We start from the raw sequence: 23,284 nt of genomic DNA, 5'->3' as shown, positions 1-23,284 counted from the left end.
CTCAAACTTCTCCTTCAGTTCTTCAGCTGCCACATGTGTGAGAGACAAAGGATGTGGAGCCCCCAAATACTCCAGAGTAGTTTACTTAAATCTCTACCATGGTTTGAAACTGCCATTTTCCTCTTAGTTCCCTCCAGCTCTGCTTTACTCAATAGTCTGCTGTTTTAAGCTACCACTTCTTCCCTCTCAGTGTCCCTTGCCTTTTCTCCCATGCAACAGACATGGGTGCTGTGCAGCCTGCCTTCACTTTTGGTTCCCTATCCCACCCTGATATCATGCCAATCCAGAATTGTGACTTGGCACTACACATCCTCCAACAGGGGCTGTGTGATGATATACTTACATTTTTATTATAGAGATAAATAACTATGAAAGTTTGATCAGTGAGAGAACACCAAGCCTTTTTAACTTTCTGACCTGCTTCTCTTTTATTTTATCAGAATAGCTCCAGGGATGAGTTTGTTTGACAAGACTCCACCACTGTCAGAATGGAAGAAGAGGACACATTACTGTCTGTGTCAGAAGGAGCATTCACTGTATTTACAGTCAGTAAATGCTCTACACACTTTTCAGCATTCTCCCCCGGAATCTTTAGGTTGTTTTTATGAGCGTGTGGATTACAATTCTGTAATCCCATATCTAGATGTCACATCAGAACATCCTACTAACTTGGACGCTGATTCTGCATTCCTAGCTGATGGAATATTATCACCTAGATCTCTTGAGCAGTGGCATTTGCCTCAGGCAACCAAAAAGAAAGACAGCCCCAATGGCCTTTTAAACTCAATTGGTCAAAACATCTCATTGAAAAAATCAGGAAATGAAACATATTTTGAGTCTTCCGATCATTGGAAGGAGCTATCAAGAGAAAAAAGGCAAGAAGCTTACTGGGAATCCTTATCTGCTTCCTCTTCTCAAAGCTTGAGTCAGGCTGACTTGGAAAGTTTCACCTACTTTTTCCCAGAAGATTATTTTGAAGGGAGGCGGCCTAAAGTTCAGGTCACATGGCCTACTCCAAGTGGCCTAACCTCAGCAAAAGCCTTAGCAAGCTGTCAGAAGGTTCTTGAAACCTCTCCCATTGGCTTAGCTTGTAAAGGGCTTCTGGGCACCCAGCTGGATGTGGCTATTGAAATGTGCCTTTTGGATGTACAAAGCAAGGATGACCTCGCATGGGGAGAATCAATGATTGCATTTCTGGAAAATTCCTGTGAAAAAAGGGTGCTGGAAAACATAACTATGTGGTTTGATTCAACAAGCGAGCTACCTGCTACACATAAAGAAATAATCAGAGCTCTCAGGTGCCCCAATTTATGTAATGGACATGGGCAGTGCAGTATGTGGGGATGCCAGTGCTTTGAAGGATACGATTCCCATGACTGTACAACCACCAAAAGTGAGTAAGAAAAGAATTATGTTTGTTCGTAACCTGTGTATCTTCCTGTAGCATTTGACTTAATGGAACATCTGCAGAGAGCAATTTGCTCTTCAAACAGCTTCACTAGTTAAGACCTATGATGAATTAATAATCAGGTTTTGACCTTGACAAGTTGATCGCAATACCTGGCTGGCTGCTCTGGAGGCGTGTGGGTTTGTGCATGCAAGTTTACCTTGGTAAACTTGCAAAAATGGATTTGACAATTCCCTTAAACAAACTGGTTTGAGAGAAGTGATTTTTTTCTTATCATCCCCATGCTACAAAAATAAACTCCTAAAAAAAAGAGAGAGTCCCCAACACAGATGTTATACTAATTTCAGAAGGCTCAGTTGCAGGAGTGGGGGTGGAGGTGCCTTGGGGCTTCATTCTCCCCACAACTTTTTAACATCTATATCACAATATTGGGGGTGACTATCTGGAGGTGTGGACTGTGATGTCATCAGTACATAGACGACACTCTGTTCTATGTTTCTTCCCCATCTACTCATTCCATGGAGACTATTGAATGAACTGATGTCTGGAGGCAAATTTGAGCTGGATCAGGACAAACAAGTTGCAGCGGCAGCCAGACAAGATAAGGATGTTGAGGGTAGGGAAACCACCTATTCTAGAAGGAGGTTTGCAACTGATCCATAACCAGTTGGACTCCTCCTTTTTACAAGCTCAAGCTATTTATTTTCTAACCAGCTCAGAGTTGTCAATTGCAACTTTACCTGCAGAGCATGGATCTCACCTCAGTTATCCATGCACTAGTGACATCCAGGCTGGATTAATCTAATGCACTCTATGTGGGGCTACCTTTAAAGGTGGTTAGAAACATCAACTGGTGCAAAATGTCAGGTGCCAGGCAGTCGGAACATGTGACACCTACAGTCACTACACACCAGGGGTGCCAAGTTGAATAAAATATTGAGGGGGCAGGTAAGCCCTGCCCCACATAATCAATCACAAGACGCAGCATGCACACACTATTTGAATGGCAATCCCCATCAACTTTGGTGGGGGACGACCCCCTCAAATATTTTATTGGGCAAGACCAAAAGGACCTCAGCTCCTAGGAGTTGGCTCCTATGCTACACACACACACACACACACAAACACACACACACCCTTTATAAATTTGGCTTCAAATCAAATTAACTTGTATGACAACCAATTCTGACCAATTTTTAAAAATGTTTACATTATCCCACAGATGAAAAGCAGTATTCTTTTCTTTTTAAAAATAGTTCAGTTTTGTAGGGAACTTTGATTCTCATCCCTTCTTCTTCTTCTTCTTCTTCTTCTTCTAATTGTTTCCTGATATTTTAACTTTCTGACATTATATTATAAAATGACCAACTAACCCTTCAATCTTAAACACACATTTTTAGGAGAAAATCCCACTGATACCAATATAACTTGCTTCCACATTGCTATTTGTGGTTGTAGCCTGTCCACTTACATGAGATGGAGACTAGTAGCTGAGAATCAGACTGCAAAATCAGAGGAGACTGCCAAAGGGAGTTGCTCTCTCTTCCCCCGCCCCCCATTTCATTTATAAAGTGATGGCAAAATCTCCAACAAACAATGTCAAGGTAATGCACAGCAGCCATTCCAAAAGGTGAAGCTGATGGACCTGGGAAACCTTTAACATTTGTTTTTTCAGTTTTCCATAATACACCTGAGATTGCGTGTTGTTTTCTCATAAAAGGAAGCTTCATCTTAAAGATCACTCACCCAATTCACACACAGTCCTCCAGATACATATTAACCACTTGGGTGCTACAACAGAGAAAAGGAAATACAGTGGTGCCCCGCAAGACGAATGCCTCGCAAGATGAAAAACTCGCTAGACGAAAGGGTTTTGCGGTTTTTGAGCTGCTTCGCAAGACGAATTTCCCTATGGGCTTGCTTCGCAAAATGAAAACGTCTTGCATTTTTTGCAAGCTTGTTTCCTTTTTCTTAACACCGTTAATACAGTTGCGACTTGACTTCGAGGAGCAACTCATAGAACGTGGTGTGGTAGCCTTTTTTGAGGTTTTTGGAGATTTTTGAAGCTTTTCCAAAACTTTTCCGACACCGTGCTTCGCAAGACGAAAAATTCGCTAGACGAAAAAACTCGCGGAACGAATTAATTTCGTCTTGCGAGGCACCACTGTAATAAACAGTTGCACTTGTTAGAGTGATAGCCTGAACTTATGACAAGTAATATTATTGTGCTCTCTTTTAAGCTGTGGTAGATGTATCATGGGAAGATGTGTTGCTGCCAGTATAGCCATCTGAGGGTTATCTAGGCCCAGGTAAACTTTAAGTGGCAGATAATAATGGAGAAATACACATTCATACATATAAACAGATGGGATGCAGGTGGCGCTGAGGGTTAAACCACAGAGCCTAGGACTTGCTGATCAGAAGGTTGGCGGTTCGAATCCCCATGACGGGGTGAGCTCCCGTTGCTCGGTCCCTGCTCCTGCCAACCTAGCAGTTTGAAAGCACGTCAAAGTGCAAGTAGATAAATAGGTACTGCTCCGGTGGGAAGGTAAATGGCGTTTCCGTGTGCTGCTCTGGTTCGCCACAAGCGGCTTAGTCATGCTGGCCACATGACCCAGAAGCTATACGCCGGTTCCCTCGGCCAATAAAGCGAGATGAGCGCCGCAACCCCAGAGTCAGTCACGACAGGACCTAATGGTCAGGGATCCCTTTACCTTTTTACATATAAACAGAGCTTGTTTTCAGCACCTGTCAGATGGGTGCTATTGTCAATATAAGAGAACAAGAGAGGTGTCCATGGTGAGGTGTCCAGCACCTTTTTCTAGAAAACCAGCACTGCATATAAACATATACTATGGGAGATGTTCAAGTGTTACTCAGAGTAAGCTCACTGAAGTTAATAGATTTTAATCATGCACATTACTTTCAATGTCTCTACTCTGAGTAAAAGTTAACTGAACACCACCCTTTCTCACATTCACTCCTAATTCACTTACGCTACATACATACTTCCAAATCAAAGTGAAGGATCAGGGGATTGGAGATACAGAATTAAAAATTGCTACTTCATGAGTCCCTTTGTCCACCTTCCTTCTCTGAAGGACTGGCCTGTGTAGCAGGTTACTTGTCCAGAGTGAGCTAAGGCCACCAGCGTATTCTGCCCAGACTAGACTTTCCTTGTCACCTTTGCAGCTAAATGGCCTGGAACCTAAGTACCTAAAAGTGCACCTTCCCCAATATCAATAATTTCTGACCCTATGGTCTGCGGCCTCAGTAATGGTGCTGCTTCTTAGTGAGCATGTCCCATTTGTGGAATGCCCTCCTTGGTCAGGTGTATCTGTCTCCCTCATTCTTGACCTTCAGGTTGAATTTAAAAACATTGCTCCTGGCACCCCTGAGATAATTGTTGGGTAAAATGCATTTTATAACCATTTTATTGCTGATTTTATTGTACCAGTTGCTGGAAACTGCAGGATGAGAGTGCAAACTGGGACCATCTCTTCCAAACAGAATAGCACCAACGAATTTGTTATGTTTAAACCTACATTTTTAAAAACAACAACAGCTCAGGTCTCTTTGAATGGAGCCTCTTAGCATTATCTCTGTGTTTGTTCACAGACAAAACTCCCCTCCCCTTAACAACCAGCTTAACCCTCTGAAAAAAACACACACAAAAAATATGCTCTTTTATAAAAACATGCAACAAAACAATGTACTAACAGAACGATAGTTTCCTTGACTTGTATGTCAAGTGTGCATAATTATGCCTTCTGTTGAGGAATGTATACCTTGATACTTGTGCTATAGGGAATAAAGTAATCCTCCAGTGAACCTATCAAGAAACAAAAAGGTGAAGACATTGCAAATAAGGATTGCAGAGACAATGTGAAACATAGCCTTGGTACCTGCATTTGATGAGCACAGGGCAAGAAAAGCAAGCTTGAATTGGTATTGAATTATGTTTGCTCTCTGGTATTTTGTAAAAAGCCATTCCACTGAATTGTATAAAATATCAGGTTTCAATGTATTGTCTATGTGATGGGATGATGAGCTGCTTGTGCGTAAAATCCCTGTCCCTCAGAGTTTGATTAAGTCCGCAAACCTCTGTCTGTAACGGAGCCCCTTAATCATGGCTCCGTCAGTCGCTGGCAGATTCCGACAGTGGTTGCTTCCGGAATCTCTTCCAACATAAAAGCTCCTTAACGGAAACACGTCTTCTGGACTCTCGGCGTGACAGTTTCTGGCGAGGAGTGGGTGTCCCTATAGGAGGTCCTGAAACCTCCCCACTGTTTTCGCTGGACGTGTCTCTGAGCCATCCCTCCTGCTCACTTTCCCTCGGAGCTCCTCCTCTCCCCCTGCTGGTTCCCTCTTCAGCTGCTGAGTCTCTCCCAACCTCTGTGAGCCCTTCCACCTCCTGTCCTTCCGATGGCAGTTCCCTGACAGTCTATAACGTAGTAAAAAAAGAAAGAGTTTCATCAGAACATAAGAAGAGCTCTGCTGGATCAGGCCCGGTGACCTATCTAGTGCAGAATCCTGTTCTCGGAATGGCCAGCCAGATGCCTATGGGATGCCCCAAAGTATCATCTGAGCTGAGATAGTTTTCTAGTTCCAATGTACCTTCCTGCTTAAAATATAGGGGGGGGCAGTTTTGTGTATTTCAATGAATTTCTTCAAGAAAAAGAAATAGGGGTTACATAAGAACTGTCTTCTTAGATGAGACTGGTGGTTTATCTAGATCAGAGTTACCCCTTCGACTGTGGCTGAACAGATGGTCTGGGACATGGATGGAGAACTTACAGCCCTCCAGAGGTTGCTGGACTGCAACTTCCATAATTCCAGAGCACTGGTCATGCTGGCAGGATAGATGGGAATTGGACTCTATCAACATCTGGAGGACCAGAGGTTCCTCAGCAATGACCTAGAGGTTCCTCAGCAATGAAACAGGGAGAGGTAGTGACAGACACCCCTGTAGCTTATCCCCAGGGTGTACTTGGAGGAAGTACGTCTGTAAATGTGGAGGCTGTCCTTCTGTCAAAACTCTGAGTACAGTCATATCTTGTGTGGCGTTAGGTTCATGTTGTGTATTTTCAGCTTGCGAATGCGGCAAACCCGGAAGTGTATACTTCCGGGTTCCGCTGCACGTGCAGAAGCGCTCTGCACGCTTCGCACATGCGCAGAAGCGCTCTATTGCGCTCCGCACTTGCACAGAAGCACCGCTCTAGTTGTGGACTTTTCAGGGTGCGAATGGCACCCTGGAACGGATCGTGTCCACAACTAGAGGTACCACTGTAACTTGTAGACAGATCTAATACTATATTATCATATTTTCTTTTCTGTCTGTTTATTTTTATACTGCTCCTTTTAAAAGCTATTGATGCTAGCTTCCATCACAAGATCTTTTGGTGGTGAATTCAGTCAGGGTTGACAGGTTCAGGGCAAGATGCACAAATGGGGACTAATGGTTATTCTATAATTACACATTTCTGAAAAAGTTACGAAAACACTCAGAAATATTTGCCGGTACCTACGACCAAAAGAAAACCTGGAATATTATAATGCATGGTCCCCAGAGTGCAGCAAGATGCACATTTGTTAGGCAAAGTGACATGTCTTTACCTAGGCAAAGTCACCTGGTTGTTTGTCCAAAGGTGCTAGCAGTGTGGATTAAATAGGTTTTCCCCTCCCCCCCCCCGAGAGCTGGTTGTTCAATGCCCCTGATCTTAAGGAACACCTTATTTATGGGTGTCACATATTTGGTTGACAATAGTCAGATAGCACTTAAGGACACTCAAGTAAATCTGAGGAAGATGTGCTTGTGCCGTTAGGTTCCTTCATTCATCTTCCATGTGTTCAAGGTTCAGCCAAACACAAATAGGCAGCTTGTTGTAGACATGTGTAGTGAACAAGTGGACACTGAGGGAGTAGGGTCATTGGCATGTGAAATGAAGGGGAAGTGCTAGCAGTGTGGTCCTACTTCCCTTTATCCACATGTACCTGGTCCACATGAATAGCTTATGATCAGGACTAGTATTCTTCTGCAGCCTAGGTTTTTTCTAATATCAGCTTGACGGGGTGGTTCATAAATATACCCAGTATTTGAAACTCTTTCATTTGCTGGTGGTGCAGTTGAGAGAAATCAGAGGTTGGTTTTCTAGGTTTTTTTGTTTTTTCTTTAATGATATTACTTCTTGTTTTCCAAACCCATGAGAATAGATCCACATTTTATGTCAAAGCAAGACCTATTAATTTAAAAAGAAAAGCATGTTTCCCTGAGGAAAGCAGTGGGACAACAACAATTTAAAAATCTTTTTGGACCCATAACTTGAAATCAAGGGACAAACAAAAATGTGGATGGGCCCGTAATCACATTTGAATGTGCTAGAACTAAAATGTAGATTGTACCAACCCTTAAATACTCACAACTCAATGCAAAATTGTCCAGGTGGCCAGATTTATAATTATCATCAAACTGATATAGAAATTTAGAGACGAAAAGCAGTTACAAAATTTGGCATTACTCCAGGAAAATGTCACCCTTTAATGCTCCTTTCTAGCGTCATTAAAAGAAAAGAAAAAAACTCCCAACACCTGTAGAAGGTGCTTAAAATGTCATTACCTACTGTAATTAAATGGAGAATTCAATTATCATGGATAACAAATCAGGCTGGCCTGCAATTTGTGTACACTGACCATGGTAGCTTTTTTTTTTTTTAATCATAACCAACAAGCACAACTTAGGAAGTTATATAGAGCTTCTGTAATACTCTGGGGAGCAATCGCAAAATAAAAGGTAATGAGGAGTAATAAGGACAAATTAGTTTCACTATGGTAATGACAATTTAAGAGCTTTCTGGGTGTGAATTTCAATTCCACTGTGGAATGTCCAGGAAAGAAGAGGCATCATAGGCAAAAAAAAAAGTCAGAGTTATTAAATGTTTCATTTGCATCCTTTTCTTACTTTGATACATCACTTTACCTTGGGCTACTTAGTTCTCAAATCTATATTAGTGAAATCTTCCCCTACTTGGAATGCAAATATATCCATAAATTTACTATTTCTATGCTTGGAAAATATATATCCAACTGAATGTACATATTTTGGAGCCAAACCATATCCCCTATAGCAGTAGTTATATGAGTTGTGCTTAAAAAAAGATTTTAAAAGAATATTAACCATTTTCCAATGTTATCCTTCTAACATTAGACTGGATTCAGTTCTTCTATTACATCTTAGATTAGAGGATATTAATTTAAAACAAGTAAAAACATTAAGGCTGCAATCCTATACACACTTACCTGGGAATAAGGCCCACTTATGAATGAATGCTCGGATAGCATGTTTCATAATCCCATTGGATTCAGCGAGCACCACAGACATGCAGAAAGTTTGGACTGAAGGCTTTATGTACAATCATAAAACAGATGGTAGACAAGACTGAAGGAAGATTGCTTTCTCTTCTCAGGATGTGGATAGGGGAGAATTTAACAAAATAAAACAAAACTTACAATGAGAGCCATGTGCAATGTGACTTGCAGAATGGGCCAGAGCCAAATGTAGGTTTGACCCATCAGTGATGAATGAAAGGTGTCTTTATTGTTAATACTTAGGCAGCATACGCAAGTGAAGCATTTCACAAAACTGTTGCGCTCCAATTCCACTTTGTAATGGAAGGGATCAGACACATCAGTTCATCCTGAACTGAACAAGACAGATTCTTAAAATCATGTACTGTTGCTTTGCCACTTATGTTCTGTGGAGTCATTAAGTGATAACACCTTATGGAAGCAAGCCAGGATAAGAACAATCACAATCCTGGAAAAGTCACTCAAAGATAGATGTGCATACCCATGCAGGACATAGAGTTGGTATTGGGAATTTGGCAGGTAGACAGAACCACCTTGATAATTGCGCCCAAGGTCTCACCTGATATTGACTGCCTATGAAAATACATTTTATGCATATTTCCTCTCATTATTTATACATACATATATACATACATGGATAGGCACATCATACATACATACATACATACATACATACATACATACATACACACACACAAATTAAGCTCTTTGTGGAATGAAACTAACCAATGCTAATACCAGTCTGAGTACCCTACATTATGTAAGGCAATGGTATGCCCTTTTCCTTGATTTGGTTTGCCTATTTACTTATATACATTTTTGTTTATTTCTCTTTATTTTCCCCTTTTTATACCCCCACCCTCTTAAAGAACCAACTACTCTTCAGTTATTGGCATGGAAGGGATTATAAGTATAAGGGGTGGGTTGCAGGGGATGTAGTAGTTAAAGGTTGGGGGAAAAGTGAACATTCAGGAATACGTTACTACTAATAATATTTAAAAAAACATAGACAGACATAGTGGTGTGCAGAAATGACTTGGAGCCACTTTGCGCGCTGTAAACTCCCATGCTGCATTGTGGTCAAATAATGTATCAGACATAAATGGAGCACGGCAGTGGGACCTACAATGTTACAGTGAATTCCCATCCTAAATATTTTGTGTATTGTACAGTGGTACCTCAGGTTACATACGCTTCAGGTTACAGGCGCTTCAGGTTACAGACTCCGCTAACCCAGAAATAGTACCTCGGGTTAAGAACTTTGCTTCAGGCTGAGAACAGAAATCGTGCTCCGGCGGCACAGCAGCAGCAGGAAGCCCCTTAAGAACAGTTTCAGGTTAAGAACGGACCTCCGGATCAAATTAAGTACTTAACCCGAGGTACCAGTGTATACCATACCAGTACTGCATATAGCATTAAAAGCAGGAGTTTGTAGTCCCCATTGTTTGGTCTGTGATTATAGACATCTGCCTCTGTTCCTAGAGCTGGCGAAACGTGAACATTTTGAAAAACAAAGAAAAACATCAATAGTGCCCTAGTTTCTATTGTTTTAGCTTCCATTACTTTCCATCCAAAGCACAAATCTGGCTGGATTGTAGCAGGTCTATTAGCTTGATAGATACAAAAGTCAATAGAAACTAAATTTAGAAAGGATATCAAATCTTTATCATAAGGGACCTGGGAGGCTGCATGGCTGTTGATCTATATTGTACCACCGCAAATCAAATAAGGGAGATTAGTCCTTTTGGTGATTAGTTTATTTGCTTTAATGCAAAGCAGTGAAAACAATTCTGTGAAACAAGCAGTTGGGAAAAAAGTCTTATTTTTAAGGCATCTAGGATTAACTAACACATGGCTTCACAAAAGAACGTGCTCTGATTTTAAGTGGCAAAACCATTCTCTAAAAAATACTATGTGCAGGCATGAAAAAGAAATTCAAACCTAGTGGGCTGAAAACACTGTAAAGGGAACATCCTCCTCTCCACCCCCTGCAATTCAAAATCGTCCTTTTAAAACATAAATACATTACCTGCCCAAACAATTTCAAAACAGCAACTATTCATAATAAATATTTGTTTGTAGATAATGAGATCATTTGTGTTTTAAATTATTCACAGTGAGCCATTTGTCCTGCATCAGTGTGCACACACAGTCCCTGCATGTAAATAATAATTCACTTAAGTAGCTTAAAGTGACAGGAACTAAACATGGGTTCTTTAGTGCAGGGAGTTTTTCCTGTTGGTTCATACACTGGCAATTATCCATGAGCATGTTTTTCTTAAAGCAGCACACTGTCTTCTAGTCAGGTATAGTAAATCAACTGTCACCTGCCTACTCAGCCTCCAGATTTTCCTCACACCTCTCTTGCCTTGGCCTGTTGCAGGTCTAGGGAGCCCAGCTAGGGAGCCGTATACAACCCTGTTTAATAAACATATTGCTTTACCAACAGCTATGAATAATCAAGGTTCAATATGCAACAGAGATAACCTGTTTTGCAAAGCATTAACTTCAGAATTCTCATGTCCCCACCATTTACTACAGAGGCGGGGAACATCTGGCCTGCAGGAGTCTTTGACTGCCTGGGCATCCAGTTTGTTTCCCTAAAACTACATCCACCTGCCTATCAGCTAATGTCACTGGCAATGTCAGCCAATGGGCTAGGGGACAGCCTTTAATCCTGCTTAGGCTGTATCACCCTGTTCCCAAAAGTAATCTCCCTGCCTTTCCTTTTAAACTCAATGTCATTGCGATCTTCAAGGGGCGGGAGACTCCCAAGCACTTTAGAAAGCTTCCCCTGAAGACAGGAAGTCTGAAAATGGCTACTGTAAAAATAGAAGCAGGAAGTAGTAGCAGTGGGAAAGAACCAAAGTGCTCCTTCGACGTTTCATATAGCAAAGCCATTTAAGAGGACACAAGACGGAAAATGAAACCAGGAAGAGAGCTGAAGTTTTGAAGCTCAAGACTTCAGCAGTTAATCTGTTGAATGGTTGTTAACAGTATGTTACAGACGGAGCAGATGCAATCTGAACTGCAAGTGTACGAATAAGGCAGCTCAGCCAGAATTTCGGGTCAAGGGTTTTGATGCACTACCTGTAACAGGGCAGCTTTATGGGCAGCAAAGAACATAAATAGAGTACAAAGTGCCAGTTTGAAGCACTCCATGGGATGAATTTACCAAACATAAAGTTGTTTTTCAACTGTAAATGGCTTGCCAAGACAGCTTATCATAATGATGAATTTGCAGGTGTAGCCTCTGATTTGTGCACCATGGGAAGTTCTTTTGACATCAAGAGATAAAGAACGGCATGATGCCAACTTTGCTAGCACCACCGTGGCATTAAAGGCATTAAAGAGCATAGTGAATGAGTTGATCCAAGAGTAGCAGGGGATGCACTTTGAAAAGGCCAGGTAGAAATGCATACATAGGAACCAAGATGCAGAAGATTAATTTTCAGTCGTCAGCTGTAGAATTAGAGGAAGAGAGTCAAGTACACACCTTGAAACAAGTAAGTCTGCTTATAGATTATGCCAAAGTCATCTTTCTGGGTCATTGTGAAAGGAGGAAAAGGTAAAGGGACCCCTGACCATTAGGTCTAGTTGTGACCGACTCTGGGGTTGCGGCGCTCATCTCGCTTTATTGGCTGAGGGAGCCGGCATGCAGCTTCCGGGTCATGTGGCCAGCATGACTAAGCCGTTTCTGACGAACCAGAGCAGCGCACAGAAATGCCATTTACCTTCCCGCTGGAACAGTGGGATTAGAATGATTGTGGGATTAGAATGCAGAGTCCAGGAGTCCAAAAGGCTTCTTGGAAAGAAAAGGAAATAAACCTTGTGACAGCTGCTGGAAGTGGGGACACTAGAGGAGAAACCACCCACTGTCATTAGTCTGTCCCAGAGGAACCTGCTGCTTCAGCAGGGCAGTATATTCTATTTTTCCTTCCATCACAGTCTCCTTTTGCTTTTTCTAGCAGAGAATCTTGGCTGGGTTGTTTGTTTGTTTGTTTTTGCCAGGGTTGGCATCTGCTGAATGGACCCCAAACCATTTCTGAAATATATACTGTAATCATGCTGTCATATATTGCATTGTTAGAATTAGGACCGCTGAGATATAAACTGCTTTGAGCTCTTAGGAAGTAAAGCACCACGTGAATACCAAAGGCTCAATCAAATCCACACAGCTGGTATGTGAGGAATGATCTTGTAGGACATAACAGAATTCTGTTCCTTGCCCTCTTCCACCTTGCTGGCCCCTTCAATTTGAATTCCTTGACAGAGCAGAGAGGGGTTGACTGGCCAAGGATAATGGAGGCCTTCCATCCCTTTAAACAGCCAGTCGCAGTGGGTGAGTACATGCATTCCACAGTGGGAGGGGAATGGAAGCAGGACTCTGTTATGTAAACAGCAGGAATGGGAAACCCATAGCCCTCCAAATGCTGTCAGACGCCACCAGAACCATCATGGTCAATGATCAGGGATTATGGGAGTTGTAATACAGAAGCCTCTAGTAAACCCTAGATTCCCCACTCCCTGTTTCATAGGCTTTCTCTCCATTTAAAATATTCCTAATAGTATTCCTGAGCTGCCGGATCTGCTGCTAAGGGGACCGTGCATAATAAGCAGCAAGCAAGGCATTCCCTTTTGCACACTCTTTTTCTTTTCTTTTTACACACACTTTAATTGCTATTTGTCCTTTTAATGTGATTATACACATTAATGTGTCAACAAAATTCTGCACCGTTTCATTAAAGATGACATGAAAGTTGAGGAACCTCAAATTTATCTATCCACATTTAAGGGGGGGGGGGGAAATGCCATCAACACACTTAAGGTCAAGCACTGTTCCTGGGACAACTGGGTAGTATGACCTGAAACAACAGAGTTCAGTACTCCCTGCCCACCCTGTAATGTAGCAATTAGAACATTAACTTAAATACTATGTCAGATTTGCTTACAGTACATTACACTACAAGTCCAGCAATAGCTGATTTTCCTTTCCTGTTGGTGCAGTCTTTAAAAGACACCTATAGGGTGTTTAAAGGTAAAGGGACCCCTGACCTTTAGGTCCAGTCATGACCGACTCTGGGGTTGCGGCGCTCATCTCGCTTTATTGGCCGAGGAAGCCGGCGTACAGCTTCCGGGTCATGTGGCCAGCATGACTAAGCCGCTTCTGGCAAACCAGAGCAGCACATGAAAATGCCGTTTACCTTCCCGCCACAGCGGTACCTATTTATCTACTTGCACTTTGACATGCTTTTGAACTGCTAGGTTGGCAGGAACAGGGACCAAGCAACTGGAGCTCACCCCGTTGCGGGGATTCGAACCGCCGACCCTCTGATCGGCAAGTCCTAGGCTCTGTGGTTTAACCCACAGCACTACCCGCATCCCTTATAGGGTGGTTAGAAGCATGGAATAGAGGTTTCACATCTCCTTAAAAATTGTGTGGGTGAAGGAAAGTTGGTAGGCACAGAGTACGCATGGGAAGGAATCTAGATGGGTGATATTCCTTCTTATGCACAGCTGGAGCTCTCTCCTGCCTTGCCATCCTAAGCATCTATAATTCATTTCTCTTATTTCTCAGGTACGTAGTTGTAATTATGCAGGTACCTCTGGTCCATGAGCAGAATAAGATTCAGATGAACATCTGGGACATGGGTGGGGAACCTTCTTAAGCTCAAGGGCTGCTTTCTCTCACAGTCAACCTTCCAGGGTCCACATGCCAGTGGTGGGTGGAATAGACAAAAAGATGGGTGGAACAATGGGTGTGATTCATACCTTTTTCTTTCTTTCTTTTTACACAGTAGAGTACATTCCACCCATACAAAAGTCAGTGGTTTATACACACCCACCCTCCCACCCTCCTCTCCATCTGGGAAAGTGAGAGGTATTATGACAGAGCAAGGACACATTGCAAGCACTCTAGAAGGGTGCAAAGCATGACCTGTTGATCTGCAGAGACTTCTAAGGGCCCAGAGAGCTGCATTTGGCACCTGAGCCTGAACTTACCCACCCATGGAATAGAGGAAACAGGTTGTAGGTGGAGTCCAGATGTCAGAACGGTTTTTAAAGACAATGGGTATGTTGTTGTTTTTTGCAAAACAATGCTTATCAGCAGAACCTGTTCCAAACAGGCATGGGATGGGGTGTTCTGTACAGCTCTGCTTTCCACTACACTAACAATGACAATTCTCAATTAATTGTACATTATGACCATTTCAATACATGTTGAAAACATGCCTGAGAATGAAAAGTAGGGACCTGGTACATTTCCAGTGCACTTCACATATGGCAATGCCTGTGCTTGAAAACAATCATATCCCCTAGAACAATGGGAGAAGGTCATTACAGAGGGCAACATCCCTGAGACTGTGAAGGCTGCAAAGCACAGGTTTCAGAAGGATCCAACTGGCATGAGGGTTCATTATACAAGCAGGCATCACTCTTAGACTGTTGACCCCAACCAGTCTCAACAGGCTACCAGAGCAATTGCAAGAACTCTTAAACAGACCCTACTGTCACAGTACGTAGAAAATGTTTTATTGAAGCTCCAGTTCTGCAGTGCACTCACAGGCTAAAGATGCTTCCCTAATTTGTTAGGAAAGGCTTTATAGACTCCAAAATGTAGCAGGGTCACGTCCCACTAGAACATGCTTTTCTGCTTTCTGAAGAAATCATTGGAGCAGAGAGTGTGAAGGCTGCATTTTAGCATTCAGCCGATACCAAGGTGTCTGCATTCATCACTTTTGACCAGAGTGCAGAAATCCACCAGGTTCCAATTTAAGTTGGAAACACCTGTTGGTACGTACTCAGTCTGTACTTATTACTGCAGGATGCCTTCCATGCGCACCACAGTACTGGAAGAATAGATTTGTTGCTCTGGCCTTGATATCTGAAATATTTTACATATTTGTATGGCCTACTGAAAAACATATGCATACATATATAAATATCTTGTATCAGATATGACATAGGCAGTAGAAATATCATCATCATCAACCTTTATTACGGTCCAGAGACCCAACAAATAATTACAAAGCAGTACAGAATTCATACAGCCTACCTCCAAGTTAAACAAGCATTTTGGTTAGAATATAGGGATCATTTGTTCTTGCAACCACCGATAAAAACTTTGCCACTGCTAATGTTCTAGCATTTGTCCGGTCTTCCAGTAGGAACCTGACATAGTGAGCCTCTAATTTTCCCAGGAAAGGTACCAGCAAGGGTAGTATCAGTTCAGCCCTGGCTTGCTCATATTTTGCACAATGCAACAAAATATGTTTTATGGAATCAATGTCTTGAGCACACGAGCAAAGTCTGTCCTGGTAGGGAACTCCTCTCAACCTGCCATCCAACACTGCAGAAGAAAAGACATTTAGTCTGGCTTTGGTGAAAAGCCTTCGATAGTTTGGTACTGTCAGGTTTTTAATGTAAGATGTTAACTTAAAGACATACCCATATTGTACTCCTACTGCCAGTGGACTACAGACTGCGTGTGATCGAGATCGCAATCACTGTGTGCATTATCCCATAATCTTTGCTTTAACATCTTTTGGGCGCCTTCATAACCCAGGTAATACAGTTGGAGGGGAGACAGACCAATAGAGGTGGCTTTTTTAGCCATGGTTCTCTGCCATTTGCTGACAAAGATCCTTTCAAGATGGCGTTGTTAGTAGAAATATAAACAATACAAATATAAAAGCACATGAAACTCAGTACAAGCACACAGGGGCGTAGCGTGGGGGACCTGGGGGGGTTGCCCCTCTCCTTGGCTGGGCAGCACCATGTGAGGATGTTGCCAAGGCAGCATTCTTGCGGGCCCAGCGGGCTCCCTCTGTGCCCCACCACCCCCCGGGCACACCCTGCACACCCAACCCAGGTGGCAGGAACATACACTCTGCTGCTGAAAACACAGTAACATAAAAACAGTGTTAGCACTGGGATAAAACAGAACAAAAAGAGGGGTCTCTGATGCAAGAAATTAAAGCAAAATATGAACCTAATACTTTTCAGGAAGGCCCCAGCAAACCTGTACACAGCAACACAAACTATGATGCTGCTGCAATGCAGTTTTTATAAATTAAAAGGCCTGAAAGAATAAAAAGGTTTTTGTCTGGCACCTAAAGGCATTAATCAAGATGCTAAGATAATCTTTTCCAGGGAGGGCATTATTTAAGGGTCTCTGAAACGACCCCTTCCCTGATCACCATCTTTCTCATTCCATTAGGTGCAGGTACATGTGGCAGAAAGCAACTTTCAGGCAAAATAGTCACAACTCATTTAGGGCTTTAAAGGTATGGCCAACCTTTTGAGTTTAGCCTGGTAATGAATTGGAAGCCAACATAGCATTGGCCATGAGATTTTAAAAATTGTGCCTTTTTAAGCACCAGCTTCTGGAATTGACTACCCAGGTGAGAGCAGAACCAATGTACAGTGGTACCTCGGGTTAAGTACTTAATTCGTTCCGGAGGTCCGTCCTTAATCTGAAACTGTTCTTAACCTGAATCACCACTTTAGCTAATGGGGCCTCCTGCTGCTGCTGTGCCACCGGTGCACGATTTCTGTTCTCATCCTGAAGCAAAGTTCTTAACCCGAGGTACTATTTCTGGGTTAGCGGAGTCTGTAACCTGAAGCGTATGTAACCTGAGGTACCGCTGTAATGCAATACCTCCAAAGCCTAACCCAGACAACCTATTTAGGTACTAAAAACTGCTGAAAGGTTCAACAGGATCAGCAGGGTAACAACTACCACCCACCAAACACATTGTCTAGGAAGGGGATGTTTGCAACCAGCCAATAGTAGTTCATCATGCTTTGCAGAAATAACTCAGTGGGACCTAACACTACAAGCTGTGGCTGACTGTGATTTGTAAATTCCAAAAACTTGGAAATTCTAGAGGGAATAGTAGGCAGTGCTATTAAAACCTCATGAAAAACATAATGAAGCCTTTATTTTTATGCGCTACCCATCATTTATCAAAACTGCTCATCCTGCCTTCCTAATAGTGTTGTGTATTACACGACTACTGAACTAGCTGATGAATGCTGATAAGCAGGAAACTGGCTCTTTGTAAATACAATATTGTTGTTTAATGATGCTGTTAATACTACTGATGGCTCTTAAAAAAACAACAGCAGAAAACAAGGGAAACAAAAGAAGTGCTTTGCAGTGGTAGAGCACATTCATGTTGCTTCTTGGATCTATTTATCCCATGTGGGGAATTCTTACTCTTTCATTAAGATGACTAGCCAGTCAGGTGGGCTTACAAGAGGGAATGAGAGGACATCTAGGAAGCAGCTAGTACTTGCAAAAGGGGTACTATTAAATGTTTAAGGCATCAATCCTAGACCAACTTACCTGGGAATAGGGATGGAAGGATCTGCCAATGTTGGTATTCTGTTTCTCATTTTTCAACTCTTTGTTCTTCACATTTTGCAGCAATTTGCATTCTTCAAAAAATCCTCATGGAAATTCATCGGCATTTTTTGGGTGGATTTCTCCTAATTTTCATATGATGTTTTGATTTAGTACTACCTTTGCAAGCAGATTTCCCTAATATAATTAATGTTTGTATGTTAATTTTCACCAGTATCTTATTTTTTTATGAAAACTTTCCCCTAATACATTCATTTTTTTCGAAACACTGTTTGGTTGAAAAATTGCATTGCAAAATTCTGACAAGTGCAGATTACTGAGGATTGCTATGTTTCTGTTTGAATATTGTTTTGGAAAGTGCACATTCAGTTTAAATCTGCTCCAAGGCTAATTTCTTCTCCACCACAAGCTGGCAGCAAGCCCCACTGAACTCCATCGGATTTACTTCTGAGTAGACATTTAGAGATGTTCAAAGATATAATCATTCATCTATTTGTTTATTGTTTTTACAAGGGAAGGATGGTATACATACGTGCTTTGAATATATCAATGATTTAGATTGTAGTCCTCAACATACTAATAAATTAGCACATTCAACAATGTAGATCTTTCATCCACTCAATCTGCTGAAGTCTGTCCTTGCATGCAGGGAAAGTCTCTAACTCACAGAGGGTTTAAGACCCATCAGCTACCCTCACCTGGTTCAGCTGGTCAGTCTAAGCCATTTCCTGGGATGTGGCCTCTGTCACATGCTGACAGCTTCTAGGAGCCACAGGTGAGAGTTGAGTGCAGGGTGGGGACCAAAGGTAGACAGACTACACCGAAGGAGGACAACAAGTTCCCCACCAGAGGTACTACCCCTCCTCTAACATCCCATACATCCCGATGAGAAAGAACAAATTAGAAAATCCTGCCTTCACAAATACCACAAAGCAGATATGCAATATCATTTTATTTTGCAGTATGAAACTAATAGCATTTGTGTGTGTGTGTGCAGTCCTGCAAGACTTCATTTTGAATTTAATAGTAGCTGCTAGAATGACCTTTGCCAAAATCTGGAAGGCTCAAGCAGCTTCCCATCACAACAGTTACAGAAGGTAGAGGAGCAATGCATTTTGTTAGGGTGACAGGTTATGAAAGGGCTCCTACTAAATTCACAACATTAAAGCTGCAATCCTACACACACTTACCTGGAGGCGAGGCCCGGTGCAGTCGGCAAGGGCTTACTTCTGAGTATTGGACTATATTGCATAAAAGCCTCGATATCCAGCTAAATCATATATAATAAATCAACCACCAGTAAGTGATAAAGATTGTAAACAATCACATCCATGTATCATTTGATTTTGATAACAGTTTTAATTTAGAAATTAATGTGTAATATATTTATAGTCAAGATGTTAAAGTTGAAGGGAAACTCCCTATAGGAATAACTTGAATAATTGTTATAATAGTTCTGCAATAGTCACAATGTTGATTTTAAAAAAGAAAAATTCTTTTTATTTTTATTTAAAGCATACCCCAAGATCTGTGCTGGTTGCAATCCTGTGAAAATATATAGTAAAGGTAAAGGGACCCCTGACCATTAGGTCCAGTCGTGGCCGACTCTGGGGTTGTGGTGCTCATCTCGCTTTATTTGCCGAGGGAGCCGGCATACAGCTTCCGGGTCATGTGGCCAGCATGACTAAGCCGCTTCTGGCGAACCAGAGCAGCGCACGGAAATGCCGTTTACCTTCCTGCCAGAGCGGTACCTATTTATCTACTTGACTTTGACGTGCTTTTGAACTGCTAGGTTGGCAGGAGTGAAAATATATACAACAGGATTTTTTTAAAAAAAAGAACAAAAAAAATCACATTTAAATTGTACCTGGTTTCTATATGTTCTTTGTTTCTTTGTTTAAAGCACAACACATATATTCCACTCTTCATTGAATATTTTCAAACCCAGACTGGGGAGCAGTAAATCAAAACAATAAAACATATATAGAAAAATTACAATATAGAAAAATTACAAAATTGTAAAAATACCCATTACATTAAAAGAAATTAACAGGTGCATCATAAGGCAAACAGAGCTAAACTACCATTAGAATTCCCAGTTTAAACCAAATTCCTGGGTAAAGACAAAAGAACATTCAACACTTTGAATTAAATGGTTTCAATGACAACCCCATTCCATCTCTCACCTGTGAGCCCACTCACTCCTCCTGTGTCTCATACAAAGAGGAGTCCACTCTGCACCAACAGACTCTCACTCTGCAGCTTCTGAACAAAGTAAAACCTTTTGCATCCACTCTCCAACCCACCTAGACTCTTACCTGCATCCACAGAAAGAGCCCCCACTCCCTTTGCATAATAGCAACAGAGCAAAAGAGCAGGAAGGTAGCAGTAGCCCACAGCTGGTATTTCTCTCTTGTTCTTGGTTTTGAAAATACCCATGGGCTTCAAGGTCAGTAAGGAGGAATGTGCATGTAGAAGTTCTGCCCCCTCTTACCTCTCTCCTTATATGCATTTTATACACATTCTTCCCCTAAAATAACATTTTGTGTGCTTTTTAATGCATTCTCCCCTGAAACATGCATATTTGTTCACATTTTTTCAGTAAAAATGTGCAATCTTATGCACGTTCTTTGAACTGAAACTGCATTACAAAATCCAGCTCATAGCACCTGCATTCCTATTTGCGTATAACTCCTGGATTGGTGAATTAGGCTGGTCTGCTTTAAAATGCTACCTCTGTCCCTACTGCAGACTGTTGAAACTGCAGAACCAGTATGGCTAATGTAGTCCGCACACGGAATGGAATAATATTGCTTGGGGGAATTGTCGCATATCCTATGGCTTTTGCTATTATAAGGATGATCTGTAGTAATTCTTGAACCGTTGAAATGACAATCAATGGATGGCTTATCAAATAGCTTCCGATGAACATCCCCTTGAGCAACATTCAACAGGAATCTTTGATCCTGCTCAGATCCAAGCCCTCAGAGGAACACCTTTCGTTGACATATTTTCCCCACACATACACACTTATGGGATCTCTTCAAGTGCCACATATATGAGATTACCAAATATTATGTTGGATTAAGGGTATTTTCAGAAATCCCTGATCAGCCTTCAGCGTCAGCTATCTAGGATGAGTGTATGGAGTTTAAAAGCAGTAACTGCAGCGTGGAGCAATTTTGTGACAGGGTGACAGATAAGTGGTTGCAGTTGTGCTCTCTCTCTCTCTCTCTCTCTCTCTCTCTGTGTGTGTGTGTGTGTGTGTGTACCTGGAAGTAGTACCTCAGGTTAAGAACTTTACTTCAGGATGAGAACAGAAATTGCGTGGTGGTGGCAGCGGGAGGCCCCATTAGCTAAAGTGGTACCTCAGGTTAAGAACAGTTTCAGGTTAAGAACGGACCGCCAGAACGAATTAAGTTCTTAACCTGAGGTACCACTTTATATATCTATAACAAGTAAAGCCCGCCCAGCCATTCCTATATAGGCTTCCTCATTCCTTAATGCTCCCTGCCTTTACTCAAAAGTTCCTGTATTTAGAACATCATCTTGGTGACATATGAATGCTCAGAGTGGGATTCCAAAGGACATGTGCCTGCAGATAAAGCTAAAGAGAAGTAATAAAAACAATATAAAAAATTATGTGCATGATCATGTACCATAGTCCCACTGCTACATGTTTGTTTCCCTTATAGAGCATCCAGTGGAGATCACAGATCTAATAAATGGGGGTTTCTGTGACATCCGGACGTCCGACTGTAGCAGAATCCACGTGTTTGGACACAACTTCAGAGATTCTTCTGATCTTCATTGTGAGGTCACCCGGTTGACTGTAAGCAATATGGATGCACAGATAGGTGAAAGGGGCGCTCTTCATCAGGAACCTTTACGTATTCTCTAGGTCTATAATTTATTGAGCACAGACAGCAATGTTTGCAATAGTATTCAGTGGCAAAAAACATCGCATTGGGAGATAGTGGCATGTCCATAGTTCATTTCTGAAAATAAACCCACATATGCACGCACAAGCTTATCACTGAGTTTTCCCCACAAAAAGCCACAGTTCTATGTTATACTGCAGTGTGAAAGGAATATTAGACATCAGGACAGAAGTACTACAAATATCATCACTAAAACGAATGCAATAAACCCCATGTCTGAAGCAGCCTGAGTCTAAGCCGGCATGGCTCTAATACTGTGAAGCTGGAGATATAACATGAATCTCAGCTGGTCCTATTTCTTGTTTACTGGCCTGCATCTAGTGGTTTGATTCTCTTAGTCTATTTATATGTGTATATTGCCTGTTATTATTGGGACTGGAAGTGATAAGTTTTCTTTCTGGCATGTACACTTTATACAATTGGTGTCACATCACCTCAAGATTGGTCCATAAGTGAATCAAAACCATGCAATCTCTTCCATTTCTCTGCGAGCTTTTATCCCAATTTTACCCTAGTTCACTGATGCTTGAAATCACAGTATTATTATTTCTCAATTTGGTGCATCTGGAATCTATACGCTTGGTTGTATTTCTAAATGCATTTGAATTTTAAGTATCATAGCTAACTATCCAAGCTTCCGGATACACAGCTGTAGTCTACAGCTGAATGGTGGACTATTAAGATTATTATTCTACATCTTAATCATGTAATATGATAGTATGGTTAAGAATTATTGGGATGAGAGGGGTTCTCCATCAGAGTGTTTCAAAATTGGATTCATTACAAAAAGTCTTTCCCATCGAAGCAGAAAGATACAGAACTTTCTGAAATTGTTTGTAGAAAGTAGACTTCTATGTGACAGGATGTATCCTACAATCCTAGAGATCCACATAGAATATTTATGTACAAATAGACTGTGTCATGAGCCATAAGTTTCATGAAGGGCATGTCTAGATCCCATGCATTTGAAATACAGAATCACACAAATACTACCAAATCCAGCATTAGTCAGGAATGCTACTGATAGGATGACACAATCAGTTTGTCCCACAAATTACATTCCTTCAGATGTTGTTACATGAGGTTGCTCCAGCTATGGGAATGTGGACATGGCACTTGCCACAGAAGATAGGATTCAGGCATTGTAATAACATTTCCAGTTTTGACATGGGGAAGTTTTTAATGTTTCATGTTTTATTG

The 23,284-nt window shown here is 41.7% G+C and overlaps 1 protein-coding gene across 1 annotated transcript in view; it reads left to right on the top strand.

Moving 5' to 3' along the window:
* LOC308571906 (von Willebrand factor D and EGF domain-containing protein-like) overlaps nucleotides 1-23,284 on the top strand; it is a 199,572-nt gene that overhangs the window by 79,469 nt on the left and 96,819 nt on the right. The window contains exons 12-13 of the mRNA XM_081167541.1: nucleotides 441-1,393; nucleotides 21,839-21,975. Coding sequence (XP_081023667.1) covers nucleotides 441-1,393; nucleotides 21,839-21,975 — 1,090 coding nt within the window. The remainder of the gene's footprint in view (nucleotides 1-440; nucleotides 1,394-21,838; nucleotides 21,976-23,284) is intronic.

This window comes from Podarcis bocagei (genome assembly GCF_964188305.1).
Source record: "Podarcis bocagei genome assembly, chromosome: 1".
Classification (NCBI taxonomy): Eukaryota; Metazoa; Chordata; class Lepidosauria; order Squamata; family Lacertidae; genus Podarcis; species Podarcis bocagei.
Note: the sequence above shows the minus strand (reverse complement) of the source record. Positions and strands in the feature narration are given on the sequence as shown.